A 24,667-nucleotide genomic window follows, 5' to 3' on the forward strand; every position below is an offset into this window, starting at 1 on the left:
AGACAGAGTAGAATGTCCATAGTTAGTCTAATATGCTTTATGGGGAGGCATAATTTTATTAGGGCACCACGAGATGGAGGTAAATTATACTCGCTGTCTCTTTAAGGAAATTAGTTGTACTTGATGTTATTCAAGAGTAAAAACATCATGGGGGCAGAAAACAGCTGCATGTCACAACTTACAATGTTTAATTGTACTGTGAGTTCGTCAAAAACTTAAATTTCCAATAAAACAAATTGAGCTTTGTGGTATCAAAGGGATCAAGTGTAAAAGTTCAATGGGTGTAAATACTTATTAAATACTCATGCAACAAAGTATTTCTGTCTTGTTTTTTCTTATTCATTTGAAAAATGTTTCTTTGTTTAGCAGCAAAAAATGTACTACAGTATCTGCAGGTCACTTTCGTATGATCACTCATTATGTCAGTAAAACTCCACCAACATAACTTAAATCATTGAAATTAGATTTTCCATAATATAGTTTAGAGCAGTTTAAAAGGCGCACTTTAGTGGTATTAGTAAACACATAGCATGTGGAAGTTACATTTTTTACTCCCACTTATACTGCTGATCTTTTACCCTGACACCATTTCTCAAATTCATTTTGATCTTACTACTTATAAATGGCCTTTTACGGGTAAAATTCATAAAGATTCCCTGAGCAACAAGAGACTTATACTTTTCGGAAGCAACTCCTCCACCACTGTAGAAACAGATAAATACATTAATTGCTGTAAACAAATATATATCTGTACAGCGAAAATGGTTTTAACACACAAAGAGAAGAGAACTCTTCTATTTATACTAAAATACATAAACATTAAATGACTTCTGCATGATTTATGGCAGATAGATTTTTTTTTCAAGGAAAATGATTTTATCACAAACTTTGAGAAGGTTCATAACATCTGATTTTTTTTTGTGTGCAAAATCTCGTCTTTTGTAGCAGCAAGTCCTTTAGAAAAAAAATACAAGTTTGCACATTCCATATGGTGAGTGTTAATGAACCCCATTTCCTTGCAGGGATGGCATAAAAGTTCTCTGACCGTAGAGGACTACACAATCTGATCCGATAACCGTGACAAGTTGTCCACATTAACTTGAGTTGACATGGATTTTCGGCTATCTCTATTTGCTCTGGTCCTTATCCTCATATTGTCGTCCTGCTGTTGCCCACAACAAGTGCAAGAAAATGCAGATTTAAACTCCTCACGGAACTTCCCTGGAAAAAAAGAAAAAAATATTTTTATGTTTTCTTCTTTAGATCATGAAATTACATCAATGGGAAAACTATAATATCCACACAGTATGTATGTAGCTCATTGACAGTGATACTTTTAGATAGGATCCTGTGAAACTATTGCTAGGTTGGTATTTAGTAGCTGCATCCTCCAAAGGCCAGATTCGTTGTCTGATTACATCACAGCGCAGCGCCATGGCCTGTTCGATTGGAAGACTTCTCGTTATGCGGACAAATGCAGCTTTCTTCTTGCCCATTTTGAGGGATAGGTCAGTGTATCCTACGTAGCCTTGGATATCCCATGATTTATTGTGAGTCCAAGCAAGCGGGCTACTCCATGTTCAGAGTAAAAAGGCAAATGGCGGTAAACAGTGGTGCATATTGTAGGTGCAGTTTAATATAATGAAATTAATGAAAATAGTTGTTTTAAATGGATACTGAGTCAGATATGTGGCGGGTAATGTTTGGTTTATTGAAAAGTTTTTATCTGTCCCAGTGCAAATAGGTTTAGCTGACATTTAAGCACATTTTCCAATATCTCTGCAGTGAGGGAACTACAATCTGATGTCTGTGACAAAGGTACTGCTGCTCAAGCTCCTCAACCATAATTAGCACACACAACAGTAGTAAGAAGTTTGGCATCCATATCCCAGCTTGTGTGTCGACTATCATGGTTGCTAGGTAACCGAGCGTACGCTGAGTGAAGGGTGATAAAAGCCCGATAAAGCTGGACCTTGTTGAATCCATAGCTAAACTCTTCCGGCCAACCTTATTTTCATGGACCTTAGCCACTGAAATCTAAAACACCCTATCTCTCCTCATATGTCACTTAAATAGGTTAATAATGTGTAAAAAAAAAATATATATATATGTACAAATACAGCCATTCTCCTGGATTTGTTTCTGTTTAAGATGTGGAGTCTCATTCAGCATGGTTTAATCTACAAAACCAAAACATAAGCTTTTAAACATCAGACTGGCCAATAATTAATTGATCATCAGAAAAGGTAAAGAGTATGATACAATTGTTAACCAGTCAAGATATTGTCATTGACCTAAACTGGAAAGCCAGATAATGACTGCATTGATTGAAGACCACAATTGGAACTTGAAGAACCAATAGAAACCAAACATCCTATGAGGGAAACCATTTCAACTCATTAAAGAGCTCTAAAGAAAATACATGCTCTGGGTTGTTTTTACACTGAAAGAGGTCTCTAAAACAAAGCTTAATATTTATTCAAGCCTTTTTATATTTCTGTACTAAAAGAGCATAAAAGAGCAATCCCATACTTTATTTAAATTATTACTGTCACATATCAAGTGTGAAAGCCACAATCTACAGGCTGGCCTCACCTTGACTACTCAACCCTGATGACATTTATTTATTTATTTGTTATTATTATTATCTTTTTTTTTGTTTAAACACAGGTCTGATCTGTAGAAATCTGTATGAAAAGGCTTACATTTCTTAAAGCCATAGTGATTTATTTTTGGCAACATAATCAATAGTATTCTGGTTGCAAAAAAAAGTGATGCCCAGGACAGAATTAATAGAAGAACTGCCACTATGTTGGCTGTTAAGATATCATGTTAAAATGGTTTGAGCTAAATAGAAGAAAAACAGCAATAAGCTACAAAAGAATTGAATCATTTTGTGCTACAAATAATCATCACATCTATGTTAGAATGTATACTGTAGATATAGCTATATGTACAGATACACTGCACATAGCACACACACATAAACAACACAGTATAACTTCTATCTAATCAAGCTTCTGTAAAATCAAACTGGCCACCTATGAAGCAACACTGATTGACAATCAGTTTCACATGATGTTGTGAAAATAGAACAGACAACAGGTGGGAATTATTGGCAATTAGCAGGACAGAAAATAGGTAAAAGAGAAAAAAAGTTCTGTGGGTTGGAACCACAGGCCACTTCTTAGTACTATGCTTTCTGGCTTATATTTTCTGACACTTTGAAAGTTAGTGGTGCTTTCACACTTCTGGTAGCCACACAAGTGGCTGAGGTAGTGCAGTTCATTCAGGTGACAAGAAGGTTTGCTGTTTCTGTCAGTGTAGTGTCCAGAGGCTGGAGGCGCTACCAGGAGAAAGGCCAGTACACCAGGGGACATGGGAGGCCTTAGGAGGGCAACAACCCGGCAGCAGAACTGTTACATCCACCTTTGTGCAAGAAGGAACACGAGAAACACTGCCAGATGCCTGGAGTTTTTTTTTTTTTAATTTAAGTTAGACTTTTTTTTTGTGATTTTTATTTTTAATTTTTTTTGTCAGCAAAACCAAGTATTCAATAAGAGTATTTCATTCAGATATAGGATGTGTTAGTTGAGTGTTCCCTCTATTTTTGAGCAGTGTATAATGTCAAATATTACTTAGCAATATTTGTTTTTAAGAATATGTGATTATTGTAACAGATCTTAATTCTTATTGAGCTGGAGCTATTTTGTAAAACAGATTTGGCAAAAAATATTGATCTCTAAATGTGCAAAGATGATGTGAACATACTGTAAAGACAGAAACAACACAAAGAATAGATAACTTTATAAATCATTTAGGAGGCGCTATATATATATATATATATATATATATATATATATATANATATATATATATATATATATATATATATATATATATATATATATATATATAGCTTTTTTATATAGCTTTTGCTGATAATGTGAACAAATCTGTGAACAAATGTTTAATGGTTTTGTCACTCTAACTTTATATCCCACTCAATATTTTATGTATGTTTCTACATTCCTAATAGATAAAAGCCATGTTGGTACAGGGGATATGGCATTCAACTTAATGAGAAAATAAAGATGATTAAATATAGCATAAGTACAATTGTGCTTACTCTGTAAATATTAGTATTATTGATATTAAACACTAGAGGGCAGTATTAAACCTGCTCTTTCGTGAATGCATTGTAAAAGATATGGGAGACTAAAAAACTTACCACTCAGAAAATTGTAGATGATGGGATTTGCGGCACTGTTGGCATATATTAACCAGTGTGAAAAAGTAAACCATGCATATATTGTTTCTCTGTCACTTGTGTTCTTAAAGGTCCCAAAAACCCTGGAGGTAAAGAAGTAAGGATTAAAATATGCATAGTAAATATTTTTGCATGCATTAAATTGTAAAAAAAGGCCATCTTTCTTGTATTCAAACAACTGCATCAGAAACACAAATTAGACAAGAAATATACATAATAGCAATGGAGATGGATAACATCCCTTTACTTTGGTTCACTCCTCAGTTACGCAGGCTTTTGATGCTGTAAATGAAAGAGCTGGAGAGATTATTACCTTTTCATGATATTGAGCACGCTGATCGGTAAGTAGCAGAGAGCAAACACAAAGAGCACTACCATCAGCATGCGAGCTGTTTTGCGTCTGGCTCTGATTTGTTTGATCTCAGCGGAAACTGTGCTTGTCCTCACCCTTGCAGATTCTTCAGATCCTGAACCCGGAGTCGAGCATCTAAATGTTCTCCAGTTTCTCTGTACCACTGATGTGTTTCCAGGAATCTGTTTATGAAATATTAGACTTTTAACTACTAATATGAATACACACACACATATATATGATTTGAATCACATCTTGACATTGTGACATTAGCACATCAACCTCGGTTGTTAACGAGATTTCATCCTGTCAGAGAAGTCTGTACTGCTGCCTGCCTGAGACACCTGGAAGCCTGACGTTAGAAGTATGCTTATTCAGGGTGAGCTTACCATGCAGGGTAAGTGCTTTAGTTCATGGAAATCAGAAATTTTAGAAATGAGAAGCTGCACTTTGTCTATTTTGCTTTTCAGGGAGTAAACAAAAGGCAGGTGAATTGTAAGTAAGGTATTCAGTGTCTATTTTCCTGACACAATATAACCTACCCGCTCATAAATCCTGGATGCCTGTTTACCTTCTGTGCAGCGCAAAACAAGTTTTTCAGTGGAGTTTGGGACAATGAAAAGAGGATAAAACCACTAAGAAAGAACTCTTATTTTAAGAATCCCCTTTCAGTGAAGGTAACCAAAGAATGGTTGCAAGGAGCAGAATAAACACAAATAAAGGAAAACTCAAGTTGGTGAAAGCAAGCATAATCCAGCAGGTTTAGAGTGCAGGTAGAATGCTATTTTTTTACAAGCTCTGCTTTTGTTAAAGTGGCCTTAGATGTGATACTTCAGGTGCAGATTTTTTTCAAACTGTCATGAAATACTCACCTGCTGGCACCACAACTTGTGAAAAATCTGAATATAAGCAAGGACCATCAGGCATAATGGAGCAAAATATGTGACGATGAAGAAGCCAGTGTGGTAGACTTTTGGGTATATCTCAGCTGAAAAAAGGCAAAAATGATCAGTAAGAAAGATATTGTAACACATAAAGTATCTTATGCTGCTAAATAAATACGCTAAAAACAATATTAAAGACATCTAGATAGCAGATATGGGTTTACTGTGGTGGAACAAAGCTATTAGATGACCCTCACTCTGTTTTTTTTTAAATCAATTTTTCATGATTCTATCATCAAATACAAAAAAAAGAAACTACTTGTGTTCAGATAAATATGAAATGAGTTTACAAATCATGTTTTATTGCTAAAATACAGTAATTAAACATAAAATAAATGAATTTTGGACTTAATTTGGTATTTCTGAAAAAGAACTCTGGTTTTTGCTCCTCAGTTAAAAAAACATACAAAGGAAATACTATCCTTGTGTATCTTTTGTCGTTGATTGGTTTAAAAACCTTTTCTTTCCTTCAGGGCTTTTTTTTTTTCTTTTACAGAAGCAGTTGGACCTGATCATCCTAAAATTCATATTTTTTCTTATGAACTCTACACATATCTGTAACAGCATAAACTATTTTGTAACAGTTGATTGTTATTTAATTTTACTGAAATATTTTTGCCACATTTAGCTTCTGTTTCATGCAAAAAAAAACGGAAGGACTAACCAAATGTTTTTACATGTTCACTGGTTATCTGTAAAGAAAGAAAAAACTAACCTCCCCAGTGTTCATCACACACTGTGAACAGGCTGGTCTTGTTTGTGAGCTCAGGCAGCAGACTGCTGCACTCCATCACAATGGCCTGAGGTATCATGATTATGCACGATACCACCCAGATGGCAATAATACTTTTGCGCGCCCTCTTGGCCGTGCTCTTAAACATGAGCGGGTGACAGATAGCATACCAACGGTCTTGAGCAATACAGCTTAGAGTCAAAACTGATACAGATACAGAGATGGTCTGTGGGAAAAAAAAAAGAATAAAGTTAGAAAATAAAACGTTTCATAATTTAAATATTGTACATTCTAATTGTAAAGGTGGTAAATTATATCTTTGCCGGAAATCATAATACCAAAACTAGATCTTGATATGAACAAATGTACCTTTAACTTTCATTGGCACAACTGTAGACCCAAAAACTCCAAATAAGTAGTAGATCTGTAATGCATTTCTGATATAGTGATATCAGTTGGTTGTTTTCTCAATCCACACTCTTGCATGACCGTTAAAGATTTTCACTTTCCAGCTTTTTTAATTGTCATTACACTGTCACAAGTACAGAGTAACGAAAGGAACTCTTTGCATTTAACCCATCTACTTGGGGAACAGTGGGCTGCCATTGTGCAGCGCCAAGGGAGCAGTGTGGAGTTAAGGGTCTTTGCTCTGGGACCCAGAGTGGCAGTCTGAGGGAGTGGGGCTCGAACTCAGAACCTCATTCCAAGCCCTATGCCCAAACCACTAGGCCACCACTCGCCCTGATTCCCTTTACTTTCAATCCCTTTTATGTCACAGAACACAGCATGCTTCAGGGTTTAAAGCTCAATTTCACACAACTACTTAACACATTTATCTTGCTGATACAAATTCATCATCAATTCAAAATGACAGAAATAAAGGATACTTTCTTGGAATTATTTCTAAATCTAATTTGGTTTTATATTAACCACACCAAAACATATTTGATTAAACTTGTGTTGAAATATTATGACTAAACATTGAATTTCTGAATTAATCAGATAAAGTGATTTAATTGCCTCCTCTTTAACTATGTAGTGTAAGATTTATGTTTTGAAAGCCTTTCTGTTCCGAATTGAAGTTTTTTAAATATTTAACAAAACCATGGGATGTTGGATAAACTAAATCTGAAAAAAATATGAAATTTGAAAAACTAGACTGAAAAATAAATATGCAAAGAATGCTGATAAAAGATAGCAGAAGGAGATAACAAGGAAGACTTATACAAAAAAAATGTTAATGATATAGATCATGACAACACAGGATAACTGTGAACCCAAACTGAAAACTTAAACAGAACCAAAACATCCAGTACAGCAGATCATAACACTTGTCATTTAAATCTAATTATGCACATTGTTAAAAAAATTCATATGCTTGAGGTTTTGCTAAATAGTTGGCCTGAGTTCACTTTACCAGGCTTGTCTTTCTGACAAGACCATTTTCCCCCCCTTGTTTGTCTGATAGAAAACCATTGCTTCCACCACTATCTAAATTACCTGCTTTGGTGTATAATGCACTTAGGAGAATGCCAATCAGGAAAACTGGACACATCCAGGACTTGCTGTTGCTCTGGAACCAAATGAGCCTGAAAGTGCACTTCTCCAATTTGCTAGGAGCTCTAGGCAGCATGAATTCCAATGAGTCTGTACAAAACTGTACTAGCAGTTTCAAACACAATTCAAAAACGGATCACTGCATGTGGAAAATAAATGTTCAGCTCAGTTCTCTCAAAACAGACAGCATTACGATGAACGATGCATACCCAATCACCTTTGATGGCAATTTTTTTAAGTTTTAAATAAAATATATAATAACAACAATATTAAATACAAGAAAATAAAAAATATATACATTCTTTCCCGTAATACACCCCACATTTTTTTTCTGGATGATTATTTTATGTTAGTAAATTTTCTTTTCCAAAATCCTTTATATTAATCCCAGAAGACATTGTGACAGCATAAAAAATTAATTGTTGTACACATCTAAGTTTAATCTCATGTGGATGCAATGGCAAATGCAGGTCTGACATTACAGTAACAAAACTGAGATAATGTCTCCAAGGAAATTAACCATACATTTGGCTGGAAATCAAATCAGAATGTAAGAGTTTTAAGTCAGGAAACATCATATCATTGAAAAACAGAAATCTGTCAAAGGCAAGCAAACAATCATAATGTAATTATCCAAAATGGCTGCACAGTGAATAAAATGTGTTTACTCTATCATCTACCTTTGTCCAACAAGTAGTTTTGGCTTTGATAGAATAAAATCATGAAAAGGCATGTAATTACTTTGTATTGAAAATAAAGTCAGCTACAGTTGTGTGTTTTCTGATGCAGGCAGGACATATGTGAGGTGGAAAATGTTATAAAAGATGTTATAACTAACTGGATGGAAATGTACAGAGAGTAACAGGTGGAAATGTTAAAAACTGAAATCAAACCAGATGTATATGGAGCAGAATAACGGTTGGGGCAATCAACATACACTTACGCAGAAGTACCAACTCTGTTGGGGGAACAATGCTACTGTGGGAATATGGCTATTTATGTTGTTACATGAAAATATTGTTTTAATTATTTTCTGTGTATTTATTTTGGTTGTTGCAATATATTTTTATTGTTTCTTTTCCAGTCTTGCTTTTCTTTATGTTCAAGAATGAGGCAAGAGCATTTCCCGCTCATCTCAAGCCCGAGATATTATGGTTCTCCCCTTTTGGGACTTTGAGCTTTTAGTTTTCAGTTATCAATAATTCTATTTTGTTGATATTTGGTTTATTTTCCATTTTGTAGTATGTCTAAGCAGTCTTTAATTACTCTCTGTTGCCCCCTTGTGCCTCTCTCATAGTGACTTCCATCTACAGTACACCTGCTCCATATCAGCTGATTACCCCAGTCTTAGTTCTGTCTCCCATATATACTCCCCCTGTGCAGTTCTTCAGTATTGGTTCCTTGTTTCTTGGCTCCCCATGTGTGTTTTCTCCTGACATCTCCGGGTGTTTTGGCTTTTATTCCTGGATTTTGTTTGTTACCGGTTACTCCATTAAACATACAATAACTCATCTCTGCCTCCCTCATCTCTGCATCTCTCAACCAACCTCCACCCTCAAGTTGACACAAGACACCACTTGCCATCACACAGTGGTGTTCTCAATCAACGGCAAGGGCATGAGTGTGGAACTATAAATAAAAAAAGGTAGTGGACAGGAAGGATGCCGCCACTGCCAATGGGTTAGCCACTATACTGATGATGTTATAAATTATAAAAGGCATAACAGGTGTAGTGATCCAGTGTCGCTGATATAACTGGAACTACTCCCCTCGGAATATACACCCATCCGGCGGAGGTTTTAAAAGGGCCAGCTTCCCCATTCAACATCCTATTTTGCCAATGGCTCTGCGTTATTATTGCAAATCTCTTTGAGTTGCTGTTGGATGAACAAACTGGACCGAAGACGGGCCCAGCAGAACACCGGACTGAGCCGAAGGCCTCTACTCCACCGAACAAAAACAGTAACCCCCCCTTTTTATCTGATGCTTAACAAGTTCTCTGCTTGGGTGAACTAGGTAGGGTAGTCATGTTTGTGTTTTATTTGAAATTAGCTTTCTGATTCAACTGCTGATGGCTAATCCATTTCCACCCCATCGTAGTTTAATGCATTCCTGAGACATTATTAATTTTTCACCATAAACTGAATGAAACTTGACTGTTTTGACTGCAGTTAACATCTCTGCGTCAGGGTTTATTCACATTTGATCTGCTGCTCTTATAAAGGACATTTTCAAGTGCATTAAGCCTTAAACTTCGAACATCCCTCAGACTTTGAACGGACTCTTAAACCCCACCTCCCCTTTTATTTCTTTGGTTTTGCTTATTTTCAATAGTTTAGTGTTTGGTTAATTATTAGGTATAATACTCTGTGATTGTAGCTAATAAAGGTATCATTGTATTTTAACCCATAGTCTTTTGTGTTCATTTTACACAGTGAATGATTTATCACTCAGGCTGGATTCTATCTTTCAGTAGCATCCGAATGAACAGAGACACATTTATTTGGTTGGTAGTTAATAACGTTGCTGATAGCCATAGTCTAAATTACTACATTGGTAAAAGACCACTGAATTTTTAACCGCCAGATTCAGGACTCCAACCTTTTAGGTAAGAGGCTAAAACCCTGGTCAGTAGACCAATTAAAGTTATATTCACACAATTGATAATAATTAATTAGTTGTACCCTTGATTTGAATTACCTATTAATTAACTATAACTTCTAGTTCTGGTTATTTAATATATTCATAATCTCCTGGTAAAGTCTCACAACACAGGAGAAATGTGCTCAAGTACTATGTAATAATTGGCTACAATGAGCACACACTGTTAACAATGATGATGCATGTTATACTATTAAAAGTGGGTTTCTTTAAAGGAAAACAGACATAACTATATACAAAACAAAGGAAAAGGGAGTGTATCCTTCCGCTGGCTGCTGATGGGCCGTCTATACTATATGATTTCGGTTCATAGGAACTTCTGCATCCATACTGCAAAGTGATAGTGACCAAAAAATAGACCTAATTGATATCAAGGTCTGACATATCTCTGGGGTGTTTTAAAATTGTTCAAATAGTCTAACAAAACCAAAGCATACTTTTTCTAGCTTAAAAAAACCTTTGATAATCTGTGACTTTGTACCACACCAGAGCTACTTTTTCTGCAGGACGTTACCAGCCCTTTCTCAGAGGAAGAGGCTCGGAAACGTGCAGTACACTGTTGCATCTAAGCTGCAGAAAGTAAACATTTCAACATCATGTCCAAAAACCTGAACTATCCCTCTAAGTCATTTGCTCTGATGCTGTTACCCAACTGATTACACTCTCAACAACAGATTGATAGAAGATATACAGGATCTTGCTACAAGCACTATAGGTTCTAATTGTCCTTAAATGTATAGTCTGCTCTGTCCTTTCTCTTAGAAAACTTCACTGTTGCATCTCCAGTTAAGTCTGTTGTCCAAGTGAGCACAAGGGTTATTAATACTTCACCTCAGCTTCTTCTCCCATGAGGTAATGTCATTTGGTTTCCTTTTTGTTATTTTTCCTAAAATTAACAGTAATCTCCCTTGTTTTGTTCACATTGAGAGTCAGATTACTGTTTCCACACCATGCCACAAAGCAGTTCACTACAGTAGCTCCCTGAGCTAAGATTTTTGTCCACCTATGATGCACCAGACAACTGTAGTCATCTAGAGTAGTTCTGCAGATGGCAGGAATCTGTGTTTACTAGAAAACCGAGCTATGCAGGGTAAAAAGGAATGGTGAGCAGACTCTCCCCTGTAGTGCTCCAGTGCGCTTCAGTCTCACAAACTGTGGTCTGTTAGTCAGGTAGTCTTTGATCCAAGGAATTGTTAAGTCCTCCGAAGCAGGAGGCCTTCCACAACACTGGAACTACCTCCTTGGTCAGGCTAAGGTTTAAGAAGTGTTGTAGAGTTCGGCAGAGCTGCTCTGAATGGGTGTTCAGGACTCTGGGGCTAACACTATCTGGACCTGCTGCCTTATCTGGATTAAATCCCTCCAGTTGACTCTTCAATTAACTTCTAGAGACAGACAGGTGGAAGAAGGAGGCAAACAGAGAAACATTATTGTTTAATTTGGCTGAGAAAAAACTCCTAGAAACAAGATGGTCCTTTTGAAGAATGTCTTCAGCTCATTGTCTCTGTCCAGACTTCTGTGTTTCTTATCCTTCTCCTGGTTAAAGCCTGTGACTTTCTTCATCTCTGACCACACAACTCTGATACTGTTCTGCTCCAGTTTGTTTTCTACTTTTTTCTGTAAGACTCCTTGCTTTCTTTTGTCCTTTACTGTATCCTGTAATGTGTTTTCAGTAGCAAATAACTGAGACCAATCATTTTATTAAAAGTGATTTAATTATTTTTTCTTTAAACCAGCATACTTTTCATTCAAATGCTGTCGGCAACCCTGTCAGAAGCCCTTTAAACTGTTCTTAGAAAATGTACTTGGCCTCCAGCCCCCCACCCCCAGTTTAGTCTCCATAGCTTACATCAAATTCAAATTCACAAAATGTGTAGAGGAAAGATAATTACACCCTGAAAACATTCACCTATAGAAAGCTTTTTAAAAAAGCTGGGAGAGGGGTTAGTTTGTTGGAAAATCTTTCATGTTTCAGTAACTGGCATTCCAACTAAATTTAAATACAGTAGCCAAAAGGTGAAAGGGTCAGGCAGCAACAAAGACATAATTTATTTTTGTTTCAGTTGCTTAAGGTCTTTTCCATTTAAAAAAACCTAATAGGCATGGTAAATGTAATGCAGCCCTTTCAAACAAAGGGGCAGCACAGCATGTGAAAGATGAAATAAATGTCACAGAAAATTTATTGACAATTTGAAACCTCTTGGGTTTATTAAAGCAGCGGGGGGCTAACAGAATAGTAGTAATGACCACAAAGGCCTTTAAAATAGCTTCATTTAAAAAAATATACACTTTCTATGTATATTTTAACCCATTTCCAGAATACCCAAACTGTTTTGCTTAAACATACATGACCTCACACTGACGTCCTCATTTTGGTGTAAAGGGTTGTTCAAAATTTTATCATAAAATACAGTTCAGTTGTGTATGTGTAGATTAGAATAAAATAAATAGTTGAAAAAAAAGGTAATCAGTTCTTAAAATTGTAATTATGTAGCAGCAAAAGTCTCAGAAAATACTAATGTAAAAAACAAATACATTCTTGCTTATGGTAGACACTTATTTGGGGTAGATTTATATTTATAATAACCTGTTTCCGGTGCATGTTGGACTCCAAGAGGTCTTTCCCCTGCCACCGGTCCTTTTCATAACCTTTATGGATTTCTGGATGCAGCCAAGGGATGAATGGGTCTGGGTTTGGGGACCAGCGGATTTCGTCTGCTTTTTGCTAATGATATAGTTCTGCTTGCTCCCTCCTGCCAAAACTTACAGCATGCACTGGGGAGGTTTGCAGCCGCGTGTGAGAGCCAGCTGGATGGTAACCCGAATCCGAGGCTGTGGTTCTTGACCAGAAAAAGGTGGCTTGTCCCCTTGAGGTGGGAGGAGAGTTCCTGCCTCAAGTGGAGAAGTTCAAGTATCTTGGGTTCTATGACCCGTTTAAAGAGACCAGTCATCATGTTCCCTTTACAGAAACACAGCCCCAAAACATGATGTTTACGTCCCCATGCTTCAAAGTAGTTATGGTGATCTTGTGATGCAATTCAGTATTCTACTTCTAGCAAAATTACTGAGTTGAGTTTTTACCTAAAAGGTTTGTTTTGGTTTCATCCAACCACATAATATTATCCCAATCCTCTTTTGCATCATCCATATACTGTCTGGCAAACAACGGAAAGGCCTGGACATTTACTGGCAGGGGGAAAGGTGGGGGACACACTTGGCACTGCTGGATGTGAGTGTATCTAAGCCTAGTGTTTTAATGATGGTGGCCTTTGTAACTGAGGTCTCAGATCATTGCAGATCATTCATCAGCCCCCTTGCTCACCTTTCTAATGATAATTTTGACTCCACTGGATGAGATCTTGAATGGGCCTCAGATCAAGGGAGATTATTGGTGGTCTTATATGTCTATTCTTACATTTGCACCCAAAGTTGATTTCCCAGCCTGGTGCAGGTCTACAGTTTTCTTACTGATGTCCTTTGACAGTTCTTTGGTATTTTCTATGATCACATTTCGAGTCTGACAGTTGAGACTATGGGCTGGTGTCCTTTAAGGCCAGAACACACCAAATCCGATTTTGCATCCGATCCAACAGAAAAGCGTGTTGGACAAGGTTTTGACGTTTAGTGCTCATTAAAAGTCAATGGGGATAATCACACTGAAACGATTTTACGTAAGGGCGCTTGCGTAGGTCTGACTGAGATAGACCACAGGTCTATTTTAGTCAGACTACACAGCAATTCACTGGCAATTTAATGGATCTGAGAGGAACCTAGTTACAAAGTAAAACACATCCGCTTTCTGGGAAAATCCAAAATAAAATTTGTTAATTGCACGAGGAAAGAGTCCGTTTTGGAGTAGCATAGAGCATGCATAGCAAGCGGGACAGACTTGTGTAAAAACAATCAATGAAACATGAAATAATATAATACTTAACCCACGATAGGAGTTCAGAGGGACAGAAAACAAATACATTTGTGATCCTCTTTTAGCCTTGCAAAAACGATGGACAGTAAGCACAGTTTATCAATCTTATCAATCTTTTTTTTTATATGACTTCATAATTTTTTATATGACTTCATAAAATGTCAAATGTTGAAAATAGTTTTAATTCATAGCACAGAGACAGAACTGAGAAAAATCTGTGCAGATCTGCCCACTTCCTGGTCGTAGCCTCCCTATACGCAGTCAGTGTGACTTGGAAAAAAAAAATCGGATCAGAGATTTAAAAGTCGTACGCAACCGGTGTGTTCTGTCCTTAATACAGATAATACGTTCGAACAAGTGACAATAATACAGGTAACAAGCAGAAGACCAAAAGAGCTTCTTAATAAAGTTGTTACAGGTCTTTGAGAGCCAGAAATCTTGCTTGTCTGTAGGTGACGGAATATTTTTAACCATAATTCACAGATAAATTATTTATTTATTCATTGTTCTGTTTCTTTTTTTGTCTTTGATAGCTGAAGTGAACCTACAGTATGACGAAAATTACAGACCACCTTTAATCATTTTATGTATGAAAGCTTGGACAGTCAGTGGCTGACATTTTTTTAGACCCACTGTTTCACTTAAAGTACAATTCATGTTGCTCCATAACATTATATTTGAACAAAATATTTGTAAAATGCTCAAAGGAAAAGGGTGCCTTGTGGACCAGCGTAAATGTGAGGCGCTGGGGGGCTGATTTCAGCAATGACTGAAAGCAACACAGTGGCACTTACACTAACACAAACATACTTAGTAAGCAAAGCAATCCAAGCAATGATAGCTTTGTGATAGAGTGGTTGTATGAGGTTGAGGATTTATCCCCACTGTCTTCATCAGAAACAGAGGAAATAGTTGCTTCACAGATGCTGTTTCCCTGTCCCCGTTATTGTAGATCAAATTTATTACAGATGGCAACAGAAGCACAAATCCAGGAACAAAAAAAAGAAAAAAAAACAAAGCAAAACAGAAGACACCAGGGTGAAACACATGAGGAGCGAAGCAATGAAGAGAATCCAGCAATAAGTAACTGCACAGAAGGTGTATATATGGGGGACAGAACAAAGAAAGGGGTAATCAGCCAATATGGAACAGGTGTGGATAGAAGTAACTAGAAGGGAGCTAAAGGAAAGGAGACTGGCACAAGGGGGCAACAGAGAGTAACTCAGAAAATACAACACTGCTTAAATATAACACAAAGTGGAAAAGAAACCAATAACCAACAAAACAGAATGAGATAGAAACTGAAAACTCAAAAAGAAACTCAAAGAGAAGTCCACAAAGGGCAGAACCTTGATACCCTCCTTACTTGATGGGGACCATGACGTTTTGTGACCAATTGAAGAAAAAATAATGTAATAAATTAGAATACATTTTTCAGCTGATAGTCAATGAACTCTCATTTTTGTCTAATTTTAATGAATAATTTACATTAATAGAACAAATGCAGTTTTTGTTTTTAAAAAGCACTATTCAATTTAATAGATATATATGGTGTAGCATAGGTGGCAATTTTAAGAAAGTTATGCAACAAAGATATTGGCATGTGGCTTAAAAAAAAAAAACTGTATTGGCTGATGGCTAGTAGGAGGATTAAGCTGCAGAGAGTGACTTCTCAAGGTGCAGGGTTTTCCTGGGTTATGCCACATTCTGATGAAGCCAATAGCAAAAATCATATGCTGTTACCCTTTTTAGACTTGAGGAAAGCACCATACTGATGGTTTTAGATACAAAAATAGGATTTCAAAAATCTACCACAATATAAGTCTCCCACAAAATAATCCAATACTTAATGACCTTGGGGACTGCTAAGAATATGTATTGTTTGACAGTTCTTATTGACATGCACTGTGAATATAACAAAACCTCAGCCATGTGATTCCAATGACTTACTTATAAGTTATAAGGACATTGTAATGCATTGGGCTTTGGTTTATTCTTTCATGCAGCTTAAAATGTATTATTTATTAGTCTCTTACCTGAAGATAGGGGACGATTTTGCAAAGAGTCTCTCCAAAAAACCAGGTCTCTGTGATATCAACCACAAGACTCGCGGGCAGACATATGATGGTGACCAGAACATCAGCCAGGGAGAGGTTTACTATGAAGTAGTTGGTCACTGTCCGCATGTGACGATTTTTCCACACTGCAAAACAAACTGAGAGGGTTGCACCATCAAAAAGGAATCACAACCCCAAGAAATGCTATGTATTTATCAGTGGAGTGCAAGATAAAAGTCTATCATGACCACAAGATATGCTGTAAATCAAAGTGTTTATACTGCATGTTTGTTTATATAGACGCAGAATGTTTATAGATGGAAAATAAACCTAAAGAAAGTATGATGCTTAGGGATCATGTCGAACATTGTTCGTAAATCACAAAAAAATATGTTGTATGAAATATTGAAAAAAATATATTAAATAAAAAAGGAATCATTTTGCATTGATCACAATGAATATACATAGTTAATAACTATACCAGGAAATTATAATTCATAATTTATGATCCCACAAATAGAGGCAATGGCTTCTCAATCGGACTAGCATATACTAGGAGTTAATTTTTGTCCCCCTCAGAGCAGCTGTGCAGCTGCAAAAGAGACCATATGGTGAGCTCATCCCCTTTTCTAACCTACTGTGTGATGCCAAAGCTGCAACGCTTGCTGGGAGTGGTAGTTACAGTTAGATTTAGACATGATGGCCTGTTAAATGTGTAAAGGATAAAGGATGTGTAAAGGACTGTGGAAAAAAAACAGAGCAGCTGAGAGGGAAACAGTGTAGAAATCTGAAGCTGAAGAGATTGTCAGATAAAAAGCAGTGATGCCATGAATAAACATTCTTTAAAAATATTAAACATTTCTGCTTTTGTCCGGTCTATTTAACCGCTATCTATAAAATAGCTACCAGACAAGAAGCAGTGAGCGAAAATTGTTCCTTTGATATAGACCTTTGAACTGTGTATTCAGAAGGAATTTGTTAAATTTCCATTCCTCCTGCTGAGAAGACTTTCCTAACAGATACAGTATTAGGAAAGTTAACTTAGACCTGATGTTTGCAGCTTTAAGAATAATCAGTTTTGTCTCTTAATCTTGTTACCAGTTTGTCAGATTTATTAGGCTGTTATAGAGGCCAAGGTTTTGATTATACTCAAAGTAACAGCCAAAAGGACTTTAAGCTTTATTCCAGAAACAGCTTGGAACTAAGCTTTTCTCCAGAGTTTCAATTAACTAAGACAGCATCCAACATATGAGGCTTAAGAAATTTTGCAGTACTTTACAATTAACATAGTTCTAGTTAATTGAAATGGCTGACACAACTGATTGTATTGCATAGTCAGGTTTCCTAAAGTACACACTTCCTCTCTTAAAACTTTTTGTAATGCTTATTTCCTGAGATGAATAATGTAGTCAAAAAAGTAGATATAAATATTGTGAAAACCTAATGACTTCAATGGTTTTAACAGGGATACCATTTGAGGCTTTGGAGCAATGGCATCCTTCATCTAACCTCTTCATGCATCTTGAAAATGAAAATATCTAACTAATCTAACAGCACACCTTCTCCTCACAATGTTCTTTCTCTGCTCTAGGTTAGTGTATGTTTTGGTGACTTGACTTTTCTGCTATCAATGTGAATTAGACAACAAAAAAACAGAATTTCATTATTTAGATTATGTTATTATATCTAACCTCAAGTCGATATTACAAATAACTCACCCTGATCAGTTAGACATGCAAGTCAACTGCACTAGAACAAAATAAGCCGATACTCTTCAATCCCAAATTTTCCAAAAACAAAAATGTTAAGTAACAAAGACCCCGATAATAAATGAAAGTGTTCCATTTAGATAAATACATTAAATCAGTCCTTAATGTCTTTTTTAAGTAAACAAAAAATCTGAGCAAAGTGTCCGTTAATATTCACTGGATATATATCCCTACTACACCTTCTCCAGCTGAAGTTCAATCTTCCTTTAACACGTTCCTCTTTATTCCCTCAACATCAGTTGTCCTTTTCTCTAAGCTTAGCTCCACCGCAGCTCTCTCTACTCACAAGTGGAGATTCTTGGCTCCTAACTCTGTCTGCGTACCTTCCCTCCGTCTCTGCTCAGTTTGGCCCAGAGATGGCTGACCCAGATCCACCCCTTGCAAAACATACATTCCAAACCACGCACACCTTTCTCCCAGATGTCGTTTCAAAATTTCTATTGGTTATTTGTTAATCTAATCTCATTGATCCTTCCCTTGCCCAAGGCCATCCAGCGTGTCACCTCAGCCAATAGCTTCACAGCAATATTCAAATCTTTGATCTTTCTATTGGTGAATTCTCAGCAGCTTCAGTGTTTAGAGACTTCGCTCGTTCTATTTTCCCATAACATAGAGTAAAGTTTGACACCTTTGATTCATCACTGCTGATCTCCATTTAAAACACGTTCAACCCCTTTCTTTGAGTTATAAGGAATTATTATCCAAAGTAGCATCTGCTCCTTCACAATGTTCTGTAGGCTACGCCTTGACCAATTATTCTGGTAACAGAAATCCTTGTCATGCTCTCACACAAGCAGTGTTTTACAGCTCCTGTGGTATGGTGAGTCATGTGAACTACAGTAGCTTTGCACAACAATTAAATTTTAAAAAAGTCACGGCTCCAGAAATTGATTTCCTTTCTTTTCTCTACAACCCAATCTATACACTGATAACACCAAACCAAAACTCTGCATATTTGCACCATACATATTTGGAAAGGAAATATTCTGAAACATATACAAAATGAAATGAAACCATTTGTATACAAAATGACAACAAAAGTTGTCTAAGTTCTAATTCCAGATTGGCTGTCATCCCTTTATACATCCAGATCACACCAATGCTGAAAAAGTTTTAAAACTTTCATTATAAATGGTATTTGAGACGGTTTTATTCTGGGGTTTTTTTGTTGTTGAATTTTTGAAGTTGCCGCACAGTTGAGTATTTATCTGGATATCAATTTTTCTGGTTGCTTGGTGTCTGCTGAGGTTGCAAGGGGTGCTGGTACCTATCTCCAGCTGTCTACGGGTGAGAGGCGGGGTACACCCCGGACAGGTCGCCAGTCCATCGCAGGGCAGCACAGAAGTAAACAGGAAAAACAACCATTCATGCACACACACACTCACACCTAAGGAGAATTTAGAGAAACCAATTAACCTAACAGTCATGTTTTGGACTGTGGGAGTAAGCCAGAGTACCCAGAGAGAACCTACGCATGCTCAGGGAGAACATGCAAACTCCATGCAGAAAGACCTCTGGCCAAGAATCCGGCAGCAGTGCTACCCACTGCCCTGCTGAGCAGCCCTATCTGGATATCATATATATCTGTCTACCTAACTATCAGTCTAGTTTTATGACTACCACAAAAAAATCAGCAAAAATATGTTAATGTGCATTTTTTTTTCTTTTTGTAATAGCTATAGCTTTTTGGCAATGGACTGGAAATGTTTGGATTCAAAATTCAGTTTATTCATATAGCGCCAATTCACGCAATTCAACCAAATCACACAGTCAGACTGGTTAAAAGTTTTCTATATAAGGAAAACCAGCTGATTGCATTGACTCATTGACTTGACAGCAATCCCTCACATGCTGGTAGCGACAGTGGAGAGGAAAACTCCCTTATAACAAGAAGAAAGTTAGTCCCCTGTCAGAACGTAGTGACTAAGGTGCCTATTGGGGTCAGTGGGGAAGCTGGCTCCCTGGGAGAACCTGTTTTCCAGTTATGTGCTTCCCATCTCCGATGCTTCCCCTCACCTGCTTTGGCTGGCATTGCTTGGGAGGATGTCCCTCCTGGGGTTGGTTCTGGGGTTGTGTTTGGGGCGAGACGTGGGATACACTGCTGCTCTCCTCCCTTTGCTGGTGCCCCTTTCCAGACCATTTTTCTAATAAATATATTTTTTTCTTTTCTTTAGAGATTAAGCCTTTCCACACTGGGGTGTCTGGGGATTTCCTCTTGGGTCTATGTACCTGTTTCCCCTATGGAGATTGGCCCCTAGACCCAGGAGGATTGTGTATGTATGAGGAGTGTAAGAATATGTTTAGTGTCTGCCCCTGTATACGTCTCAGTTGAGTGGTTGTATATGTTCGTATGGGTGTAAGGGTGAGATAGTGTGAATATATCTAAATCAAACTGAATTTGTCTTTGTCTACTTGTCACTTAGTGCACCGGCCTCAGACCCCTAGGCTTTTATCTGTTCCACCTTGAACTTCACCGGCCATGGACAGATCCCATTGACTCACTGCCGGGGCCCCGTGCAAACTCGGTACTATGGACATGTGAGGTTTGGCAACTCATGGGCCCCAATTGGGTTTGCCTCCTTGGGTTGGGCTCCAGGTGCTCTCTGCTTTTCTCTGGTGGGTGTGGCCATCCCTAGGTTCCAGGTGTTCATGGATACACACTAATACAAAATACTAAAGCCAGGCATACACTGTATGATTTTCTCAATCGTTGCATGCAGCTAAAGCTCACACTGTATAGCGAAACCACGGGGTCTAAAAGTTCACTGCTCATGCGAGCTACCGGCTCTCACTGTACGTCTAAAAATCATTTCAACTCCGCAGTGAGATGGCACTACTCGGACTCGTCTATTCAGAAACCCAATTGAGTAGAAGAGGAATATGAAGCTCACTAGAGTGAAATCCGTTGCCTTGGCAATTTGTGCAATTTTTTGTGCTGAAAGTCCTAAAAAGAAAAAGCAACAACATATTTGGACAAGGACATAGCTGAGCAAACTTGGCTACTATGGTCTGTCAATTTTACAGAAAGAACTCCATTTCACTGGCCCCCTCACCATGCTTCTGTATTTTTGTCTGAGAAGAAGAATAAGAATCATTGTTTGCGCATGCACACTGAGCAAGTTACCCACGACCACTTTATGACAGCCAACTGAGTTTCAAACATGTTTGATTACTGACCTTACAATTCCTGATCGGGAGGTGGTCGTGAGAGGCTGATTGCGCCTCGTTACCCACTGTATACTACACGACGCAAGATCAGGCAGAAAGTTGGCTCAATGGAAAAATTCTCTCATGACTGGAGAATCGGCCCGAGAAGGGAAAAAATCGTGCAGTGTATGTCAGGCTTAAGCTGCAGCTACAGATACATACCACCCTGAATAATATTGTGTAATCAACATAGGTTTTGTCTTAATATGTTAATATTTTTAGATGAATCACATTTTTGCAATGAAAAAAATATGTTATATCTGTCATGGTTTGATGTCTGCTTTTTGCCCTGGCATTTTCACCTCCTTGGCTCTGATATGGATAATTTGTTTCACATGTGATGTGCTCTTTTTAAATGCTCTGTACCTTTTAAGGACCACATTATCAAAATTTCTTTGAAGATTTCAGGTGTTGTTCCTTGCCAACAGTTTATTCTCCTTGTTATGACCCAGGTTTTGTTCTGTCCTAAGATAATTAATTTGATCTCCGACCCTTCATGTGTGACTTTTGCTTCTCCCCTGTATTACCCTCTAGACCAGAAGTCACAAATTAGCGGACCTTGGTCCGGATCCACCGGCTGACTAATCCGGACCCAGCCTGATTTAAAACATTTATAAATTACTGCATGTTGTCCGACGACAGTTTCTAAATTCACTTGCGCCACTTCTCCTGTTAATATGGTAAAGACCTCCAGAGCTCCAGGACCAGGCTACACGTGATACAAATTAGCCAATGAGCTGTCAGTCAGGGTCGCTGCTGTGAGCCCCTTTTAGAAACACCAGGCAAATCTGTGGCAAGCCGGGCGATGGGAAAAAAGGAGAAGACAATGAGAAAAAGAAAGCAGAGAAAGTGTGGACTGCTGGAAGAACTATGGGGAACTGGTGACAGAAAAGTGAAATGGCATGCTTAGAGATGACCCTGCACATTTTGATTATGTTTGGCTCAACCTACTGCTGTGAAGCAGGATTCCCCACCATGAGCATAATCAAAGATAAATATTGATCCAAGCTCAAAATGAGCGCATGATACGTGCTTGAGAATGATTTTGTCGCCAATCAAACCCAGTTTTAAAAGCCTTGTAGGGCAGCATAAAGCCCAGTTCCCTCATTAAGCCATAAAAAAAGGTCAGTTCAGGTGATTTAGAAAATATGTGAATCAGATCTCTGGACCTTTACTGGTTGATGATTTTCTTTATTCGGACCTCGCTGATTTTTAATTGGTTACCCTGCTATAGACTCTGAATTCATTACTTATTTTTTCAGACTCTCATTTTTTCAGAGTATTTTCAATGTTTTTTTTTCACTACCATCTCTCCTACATGCCATTCCCTCCTTTATTTCTGGAGAAGCAAGTGTTAAACCACTGTTTCCTAGAGTTAAGATAAATTGTCAGCTGTACTGTAACATCTTTTTGAAATCCCAAAGCAGACCTATTCCTGGAGGAGTATTCTGCCTGGATCAAACCTTTCATACCTATCTGGAAAAGGTCAGCGGCTTTCATTTTGCATCCTTTTGGAGTTGCTGACTCTTTAATAGCAATGTTTTAATTCAGACACTATTTCTGGCTTGCTCCTTTAGAAGTTTACTCTGTTGGCATTTTCAAGCTAACAATTAACCATTGTTAGCCATGCTCTGTGGCTGAACTTTTGGGTCTTTTGTCTGATTCATACAGTATCATAGTGTTTAGATTCAGCAGCCCTTCATCAGCTCCATCTGTGAAGTTGCTGCTTTTCATATTTGCCTGAAAAACCCTATTATAGCTATTCATCCAGTTTAATGAAAATCTTCAATCAAAAAAGATCAAACCAAAATTAGGACTTTCTTTAAAAGGTAAGAGTTCTTTGGATCCTTCTTATGGCTTTCCTGACTGTAAATCACCTTTTTTTCTCCTTCCTACATTTGGACTTTCAAAACAATGCTCAAAAAATGTAACCAGAATAATTTGCTTAGCTGAAGACATTGTTTATATCATAACTATTGTTACTCCACATTTATTTCCATAAACATTATACAGCACAGAAGCAGCCTCGGGGGGAATCAGAGGTTTATTGTTCCAACTTTTCTGACAGATCTCACCGCTAAGCATAAACTCCTGTCTGCACATGCAAAAAATAATAAGTTTGCATAGAAAAGCTTTCCCAAATGCTTTTTATACATGCATTCTGTTCTCCTCACAAGGTAAATCCGAAATAATGGAGGAGAAAAAACTGGAAGACTCTTAATCTTACAATAACTTATAAACAAAACTATGGGTACTATTTATGTTTGGCTCCATTTTTCCATGTATAAAATAAATATCAATACTATTACTTATATTGTTTTGGTAACATTGTAGTAAGTTTAAGCCTCCCAAAAATAAAAATGTTTAGAGGAAAATGGGAAAACATGTTTATCTAAATTTTGAATGAGATCTTTTAGATCTGTTACTTTTTTTTTTTCATTGGAAATGTTCCAAACAATGTCCTGCTGTGTGTGGGGGAACATTTTACAGCTTTAGGTATAGACAAATCACTCCCAATGTTGAGCTCTATTTTAGTGCAGAGACAGGTGGCCTGAGCTTATCCAGAAAAGTCATCACATCATATAGTCACAAAGATTTTTCTAACTAATAATTTTCAATTGTGAGAGATGCAACCTAGTGGGGACAGATAAGGTCATAGTAGATATTAACAGCCTGGTAATGTCATTTTTTGGAATTCTTTTGAGTCTTTTGATTTACTTTCGACAGATATCTCTAGTCTCTTAGTCTTGCTTATTTTCTAATGTTTCAAGCTTGTTTTGTCTTGTTTTGTCAAACATGACAGTCTTTAATTGGTGATTATTTTAATCTTCTTGGAAAGGTTTGCCCTTTTGTGTTTCACTGTTAACTCCTGTTTAAATGTTTGTCCGTCAGCCAGAGCTTTCATTAATTGCTCGATTTAATTCAGCTATGTTCCTTTATTACCTGCACCTTTGTTCTTCTCTATCTAAGTTGCCATTACCCTTTTTGTTTTCCAGGATCCTCTGTGTTGTTCCCCACATAGGTCCACATCTGCACCCTGACAGACATGATATAGAGAATAAATGAAGAATTAAGAAAAGTTAAGAAAATGTATTTCCTTTAATACAATACATTTTGGATAGAATTACTAAGAGGGAACATTTTGTTGGCTGCAAAGTCTTGTAGAGATGCTTTTTTGAGCAGGGACAGAGTTGC

The 24,667-nt window shown here is 37.3% G+C and overlaps 1 protein-coding gene across 1 annotated transcript in view; it reads right to left on the reverse strand.

Moving 5' to 3' along the window:
• Positions 1-957: 957 nt before the first annotated feature.
• hcrtr2 (hypocretin (orexin) receptor 2) overlaps positions 958-24,667 on the reverse strand; it is a 54,607-nt gene continuing 30,897 nt past the window's right edge. Inside the window, exons 2-7 of the mRNA XM_015374497.1 lie at positions 16,476-16,654; positions 6,282-6,525; positions 5,495-5,610; positions 4,584-4,804; positions 4,232-4,353; positions 958-1,221 (exon numbers count right to left, since the gene is read on the reverse strand). Coding sequence (XP_015229983.1) covers positions 1,055-1,221; positions 4,232-4,353; positions 4,584-4,804; positions 5,495-5,610; positions 6,282-6,525; positions 16,476-16,654 — 1,049 coding nt within the window. The 3' untranslated portion in view covers positions 958-1,054. The remainder of the gene's footprint in view (positions 1,222-4,231; positions 4,354-4,583; positions 4,805-5,494; positions 5,611-6,281; positions 6,526-16,475; positions 16,655-24,667) is intronic.

This window comes from Cyprinodon variegatus, unplaced genomic scaffold (genome assembly GCF_000732505.1).
Source record: "Cyprinodon variegatus isolate N-32 unplaced genomic scaffold, C_variegatus-1.0 Scaffold104, whole genome shotgun sequence".
NCBI classification, from domain to species: domain Eukaryota; kingdom Metazoa; phylum Chordata; class Actinopteri; order Cyprinodontiformes; family Cyprinodontidae; genus Cyprinodon; species Cyprinodon variegatus.